This window comes from Mus caroli, chromosome 9 (genome assembly GCF_900094665.2).
Source record: "Mus caroli chromosome 9, CAROLI_EIJ_v1.1, whole genome shotgun sequence".
Lineage (NCBI taxonomy): Eukaryota > Metazoa > Chordata > Mammalia > Rodentia > Muridae > Mus > Mus caroli.
The window spans coordinates 84,222,018-84,229,327 of record NC_034578.1 but is presented as its reverse complement, the minus strand read 5'-3'; the positions used below and the strand labels follow the sequence as shown (position 1 = coordinate 84,229,327).

Sequence of the window (7,310 nt, the reverse complement as noted above, 5' to 3'; positions counted from 1 at the left end):
AGCCAGCTGAATCCCAGCTTTGGCTCTTTCTGCTCCCTCTAGGTTTGCAGCTGCATGGTAGGAGGGTGAGTCCTTATAGCCCAGCCAGCTCCGATTTGCCATTCGAAGCCTTGGTAAATTTATGCAGATTATGACTTGTTTTGCATTTATCCAAATTAGAGGGAGAAGCAAGGGAGCCTGTGCCCAGAATGAAGGAAGGCCAAGAGCGAGAAGCAGAGCGCTCTGTAGCCTGGTAAATTGTGAGAGGTGTTGATGCCCACGGTCCTGAAGGAAGTGCCGGCATCTCCTTCTGAGATCCAGTTACAAAGCACAAGGTAATCTGTCCTTCTTGCTCTTGTNTTCTAACAATGTTCACCCCTCAGCCCAGCCTGTTTCTGCATCTCTCACTCAGTTAATCTTTTCGTTAATATTAAAATAGCTTTTTTTTACATGTGTAGAAAGGATCCAGGGACCACCGCCAGTGTCCCTGAGTTCAGCTGACTGCTCACTTTGTTTCTTTATCAGTATATTAGGTTTCTAGTGCAAGAAACCAAACTAGTGCACGAAATCAAACATAAAGGTTAGAATGTTTTACACTAATTTTGGGGGTTTGCTTGGAAAGGCTGACTAGTGCACACTGAAGTCTAGATAGGCCTGTCTATTTTTAGAAAATCATCGGTTGTTTATAAAAAAAAATGTGTCTTATCAACCAGAAAAAATGAAACAGCAAGTCATCACACACACACACACACACACACACACACACACACACACACAGACAGAGAGACAAACAGAGACAGAGACTAAAAAGCATCATGCAGATGGAGAGAATGTTTTCTTCATTATTTTTCTTTTAAGAAGAATGTTTCAGAACTGCATCAGAAAAAGCAGAGAGCAGATACGGCATTAAAACGTCTATCCTTTCCTTCACGCTCCCCTCCCCAACACACACACACACACACACACACACACACACACACACATATCTTGGTTATTCCGTGGGATCCTGATTCCAGCATACATCATCCCTCTTCCCTCCCCAATCTGGACACTCCAGGATTTTCTGCCTTTCCTTTAGCTACCAGTTCGTTTAGGCTGACTCCAACCCCAGAGTGACTTTCAGTTAAAATAGTGTTTGGCAAGTGCGGGCAGAGGCCCGATTGCACACTCTTCCACTTCTAATCCTTCTTTAATGTAGGTAATACAATGGGAAAAGAGATTTTTCTCTCCCCGAGTTATAGGAACACACTCCCAGGTGGCCACGCACAGGAGATCATAGGCGCGCGCAGACCAAGCCTTGCAAATGAGACTCCAGGATTTGGAGGTTCCGGGGTGGGGCACGCGGAGTGGCTGTGCATTTGTCACTCTCTTGGTTTGAACAGCAGGATTTGGCCTTTTCTTAAGCGCACACACTTGCAGCCNGGGGGAGGAGAAAGGCCTCGGGAAACTAAGGCTTCCCTAAAACCCCTTTCCTTGACTTCTCAGCGGACTGGGGTCTAGTTTCGCTATCCAGCCCAGGATGAGGTTCTCTGACAGTTTCCTAGGATTACAGGTCGTGCTCTGTGTACACAGTTTGCAACCAGCTTGAGCCTGGAGCTGGAGCGGGATTCAAGCAGTGGGACCAGTACGAAGGGAGCTAGCGCCCTCATTCTGCCTCAAGAGCTCTGCGCATACTTCTACACATAGCGACTACTTTTATTTTTGTTGTTAGTTTGTAATATTGTTTTCCAGTTTGTTTGTTATATGCACCCAAGTCAAATTTTGTACCCCGAGGCTCCAATTGCCAGGGGTACCGTTGGAAGAAGATGCAGAGGGACAGCGGAGGGCTTGGGACCCTGTGCTTCTCAGGGTAGCCTGGAAGGCCTGTTTCAACATCCCAAACCAGTTTGAACTGTGCGGCATTTAAAGGGACAAGATCATAACTACAAAGTAGGCTTCCGGTCTGGAAATCCCTGCGGTTTCTTGGAATCAGCCGCTCAGCCTCCTCCTGCGGGCTGGTCGAGTATGCCAGAAACCTTTTAGTGACTTCACCCCACCCCCACCCCCGTCACAGAATTTATGAATCCCTTAGGCTGCAAGCCCGCCTTGTTCGNAGAACTGCTCCATTGGACCATCTATGAGGGCCCAGGGCTGGGGCTGAGCGCTCTAGCTTAACGGGCAACTGAAGATACATAGCTTCACGCGGGAGCTTCACACAGGGCCAGGAGTTGCTTGCTTAAACTCCATAGACTTCGCCCTAGACTTTCCCTACTAACTCAAAACTTTCCAGGCCGCCTCTTCAAGCTTTGTGGTTGGCTCCCGCTTTAGGCCAAACTTCACTAACCTGGGTTGAACTTATTCTTTAGGATACCACATCATCCTACACTCTGATGAGTCTGCGAGAGCTTCTCCGGACAGCTCCAAGCCAGTAGGCTACACAGGCTCCCAGTGCCCCAAATAAAACAATGTCTTCCAATTGAATGCATTTTTCAGGCATTTAAAAATCTGCATCCACAGCAAGGATATTACTAAGTCCTTTCTGGCCAGGGCCTTGCAGGCGCCTCTAGGCACCCGCTGCTTGGTTCAATTTCTTCAGCACTCCAGTCCTGAAGGAACTGCGGGTTTCTCTATCTATGATTTAAAAACAAAATCCTGGTTCCCGGGTTGATGGTACTTTCAGAGGCCATTTTCCTGAATGCTGATGAGAAGCCAGAAGAAAGCTGAGGACTGCAGTGTTTAAATGAACATCGAATAAAGGAGGCAAAGCAAAATGAAACAAAACGAATCGTCCCTGGCCTATTTTATACTACAGATTTGTGTACATAGTGAATTTTATTCTACAAGAGATTTTTTTTTATTATTCCCATCAAACCCACATCCTGTTAATCCTAAGAAACTGTTAAGTTTAAACAATAGAACTGCACATACATGTTTGCGATCGTTCAATTCTAGAGTTCTGCTTTCTTTTGAATTTATTTTAAAGACACACACCGATTTTTTAAAAACCCAATATGAATATGAAGCTACTTTTAACATACAGAACTTTCAAAAAACATACAGAAATTCATAAAACATGGTTTACTTTGTGAAGTTTTGAAGTTAAACCTATATCATTAAAGACAAACAGAATTAAAATCCCACGACCTACGTTTTAAAATAATTACTCCTAAATAAAAGGAGACACCTTTCCTGAATCGGTTATATGAAGGACTGAGAGATAATACAATGATTAAATTTTAAATCTAAAAAAATTATCAAATATGCTTAAACTCATCTCGCTTAAGAAAAAAATCTTCGGAGTAAGATTCAAGCCCATGGTCATTCTCTCCATACAGTGGGTATCAATAGATTCAGGAATGTTTAAATAAGAAACAACAAACTGTTGGCTATACGTTCCTGCCCCCTCTAAATGTACTTCTTAGCCCCATGGACAGGGATGTGAGACCGGAGATTTAAGGGTCCTTGAAAGGTCCTCTATACTACTAGTTATGGATCTCTTTTCTCGGTTAAACCCTGAGGCTCAGCCTTTCCTGGTACTGATGAGAAAAGCCTGAGAGGCGACTGGGTTGGCGGGTGTCAGCAAAAGAGGGTTCCGCTTTCTAGAGGCTGGCACAGACAAGCCAGATGGCGGCGCTTTTAGTTCTGAGATTTTCCGACCTTGTAAGGAAGTGGGCGCGGGCTGAGCGGAGTTAAATTCTCCTGATTGGTAAACCGTCTCGGTGATGGACAGCTCCATAGGACCCGCCCCCACCGCTTTATTGACACTAATGAGCAAGTTCTTCCCACCGCTCTCCTGCCTGGAAGTGCTGACAGATCAAGGCAACAAATTTCAATTACAATCCCTAATTTGTGTCCGCAGAGTGTTTTTTTTCCCCCCGTGTTAGTCCTCTCGGGCGCATCAGTCGAGGCAGATCTTGGAGCAGCAGGAGGAGGTGGAGGGTTTGGGAGTCAAGAAGTGCATCATTTGAACTCGAGGGAGAGACAGAGGGAAGGAAACTTGGCGGCCGCGTTCCTGCTTCCTCGGATCCCAACGCCAAAGAGAAAGAGGAAACGGCAAATTTGTTTTTGCCCGCAGCTAGGAAGGGGACAGATCTCGGGAGGCATCGGGAGCTGCGGAGCGTTTGGTGGGGGGCCAAGAGGGCGAGCGCGTGCGTGCGCCCCAGCCGCGGGTATATGAGAGAGGGGCGAGCGGGCTCGGGGAGGCGGGGATGGCGGAGAAGCGGAGGGACTCACCGTGCAGCATGCTAAGCCTCAAGGCGCACGCCTTCTCCGTGGAGGCACTGATCGGTGCCGAGAAGCAGCAACAGCTTCAAAAGAAGCGGAGAAAGCTGGCCACGGAAGAGGCGGCGGGGGCGGTGGACGACGCAGGCTGCAGCCGTGGCGGAGGCGCGGGCGAGCACGGCTGCTCCGAGGCCGACGAAGAAGCGGCTGCCCCGCCGCCGGCAGCCGGGGCGGCGTCCGGGCCAGCGCGGAGCTGCGCGGACGCGGAGCGGAGCTGTGGCTCCCGCGGAGCGGCGGGTGAGTCGATCCCTTCCTGCCCCAGCGGCTTCCCGGTGCGTCTTCGCCCGGTTCCCGCGAACCTGAGCTTCGGTGAGGCAGCACTAGCGCCCGCTCCTCCCCGGCCCCAGCCGCCGAGCCCCGGGGGCAGGCGTTGAGCCGTCGGCCCCGCACTCCGTCCATCCGCGGCTCTCTGCCCGGCTCGGCGGGTTGCCGCCGTCCTTGTCTCTGCGCCGGGAGGGTTCGAGCCCAGGGCTGCCGCTGCTTTTCGCTTCTCTAGGTTTTAGGAGCCTCCGGGGCGCGTGCGGGAGGGCGCGGGCTAGAAGCGCGGAAAAAGGCTTGGACGCCCAGAAGCTGGGTGCGCCAACCGGGGAGGCGGCGGCGAGCTCGCCCACACTCTCTGCCCTTCTGCGTCGGAGCCCAGGGCGCCCCGGGGCGGGCTTTTTAGCTCTCTTCTATCCGCTGTGCTGCGGNGCCCGGAGAGCCAGCAGCTGGGAGGATTGCCTGGAGCGGGGTTTGGGGAAGTTTCCAGAAAGTGCCTCGCGCGAGGCCCAGAGGCCCGGCGGCCTCCTGGGGCGGAGGGAGGAAGGGGTGACCNGAGCAGATCCCGGCAGCGGCGGTGGTGGGATCTGCGCCCAGGGACAGTGAGGTCGGGGACGGGTCTCAAGCCCACAAGGCGGGGCGCGTGGGGAGTCTGCGGACCTGGCTCTGGGACATGGGGACTCGGTGGGACCCTAAAGGCCTCAAGGCAACTCCGATCGNCCCGCGCGGCAGGACTGCCGGCAGCTGTCCTAGGGCCTGGCCCTGAGATGATCCTCAAGGTTGGATCGCCCCCTCACTGCTTCCCCGTCTCTACCCTCTGCTGTCCAGGCAGCTGTGAGGATGGCTTCCTGCAGGGCGCCTCCCCGTTGGCGTCCCCGGGAGGATCCCCGAAAGGGTCTCCCGTACCTGGCTTGGCACGGCCGGGGACCCCGCTGCCCGCGCCACAGGCCCCGAGAGTAGATCTGCAAGGAGCGGAGCTCTGGAAGCGCTTTCACGAAATAGGCACCGAGATGATCATCACCAAAGCCGGCAGGTAAGCTTGAGTCTCCGGGTGTCCTGGGACTTTGGCCTCACCCGACCCTGGCCGCAGCTCCGACCCACCCAACAGGGCCCCAGACAGTAGCTTCCTTTCTAAATCTTTATTGCTTTCTTTCCCAAAGCACTGTCGATGAAGGGCGCATCCCGGCCCAGTTTCGTTTAGGTCTGAGAGATCTTTGTAAAGTTGGGTGCTACAGCCGTAGCGATCCGTGTTCTGGGTTAGGGAGTGTGAAGTAGTTACAGATATGTCATGTGCACCCCAGTTTACATTTATTTAGCCTCTAGTTATCAGTCCTGAACTAGGCAATACATGACCTCTCCTGTTTTAGTTATTTTTTATTTTAATAGTTTTTTTTTTTTTTTAGCATACTCTGATTTCTTTTTTTAAAATTCAAAACTTCCACATTGGTCCCAGCACCCAGTCCATGGTGTATTGTGTTATTCTGATATTAGGCTACCATGAAAAGTCACTATGGTCATGTTTAATCATGTATTGCTATAAGAATCATTAGTCTGATTTTAAAAACTGTAGACACCACACACACACACACACACACACACGCACACGCGCACACACACAATCAGTCCACTACCTTAAATTAATAGAATACAAAAACGTTTGGAACGAAGTTAATTTTTTTTAGACTGTGTAATTCGTGCATGGTTCATNAGTCAAATAAATGGATTTGTTGGCCACATCATATTAATTTGAGGTCAGTGCGAGAAACTTGCACTTTCAAGTTTTCGGCTCATTTAGTGTAATGAAATCTAAGAATAATATGATCCCTTTAAAGGTTCTTTAAAAAGCACACACAACTCTTTCAGGGAGTACACATGGTAAAAACCTGGGTAGCATAAAAGTATCCAAACTTATTAGAAATTACGAAAACATATTTTATTGAATCCATATGCTACCTTCTGCATTCTCGGGGAGTTTTTATTAATGATCCAAATGTGTTCTTCACCAACACAAAGCAACAGTTGTCTTATAAAGGATGTAGTTAAAGACCTTTACTCTTTATCTTACAGGTGCACTGAAAGAACACTAAAACAGCCAGCATATTAAACTGCTCTCATGTTTAGTTAATAGTTATGGACTTTCCTTTCGCTGGCAGCGGTCTTTAATAACACTGTTGTAGGAAAATCGGTAAATAAATTTGTGTTATAAGGTTAACTTAACAAAAATGAGATTAGTTGGAGGGTCCTAGACATAAATCATTAAAAGAATTGTTTTTTAAAGGGTGAAACTGATGTTGTTTTTAATGCATGGTAATGTGCCTCTGTATTTCTTGCTTCTGTGCTCTTTTTAAAGGGATGATGTGGGTTGACTTCAACTTCTCCTTTAATACATATATCTGGGAAGTCAGGAGAAAATGGAATTTTCGTTTGCTTTAATTAGCAATAATTGTGGTTAGAAAAGAAAACATTTTTGGGTTGTGGTGGGNGGGAGGAAATTCATAAATANACGTTGTGTTTGGTTTCTGCTTCCAATAAAGAAGTTTTACTATACCTTTCAAATTTAGAGCGCCTTTTGCACTTTACCTTACCAGGCTGCAGACAGGAAGTCCTGTCTCAATAAAGAACATATTGTTTGGTTATAGCATGGCACATTGGCTCCTTGTGGGTTTTTTATAACCCCCTTTAAAATTTCACATTATAATATATTTTATCGCTTTCAGCAATTTGAAGTTTGTATCATTTGATGCATTTCATTATTTGTAGTAAGGTAAATAGGCTTGCTGGTTTTGTTTCAGAAGCAACGTTTCTTTCACGTA

General features: G+C 48.5%; 1 protein-coding gene across 1 annotated transcript in view; it reads left to right on the top strand.

Annotated features, from left to right (window-relative positions):
• Positions 1–4,166: 4,166 nt before the first annotated feature.
• The window catches only part of Tbx18 (T-box transcription factor 18), a 25,383-nt gene continuing 22,239 nt past the window's right edge, over positions 4,167–7,310 (top strand). Inside the window, exons 1-3 of the mRNA XM_021173213.2 lie at positions 4,167–4,476; positions 5,326–5,530; positions 5,658–5,763. Of these exons, the coding sequence (XP_021028872.1) occupies positions 4,167–4,476; positions 5,326–5,530; positions 5,658–5,763 (621 nt within the window). The remainder of the gene's footprint in view (positions 4,477–5,325; positions 5,531–5,657; positions 5,764–7,310) is intronic.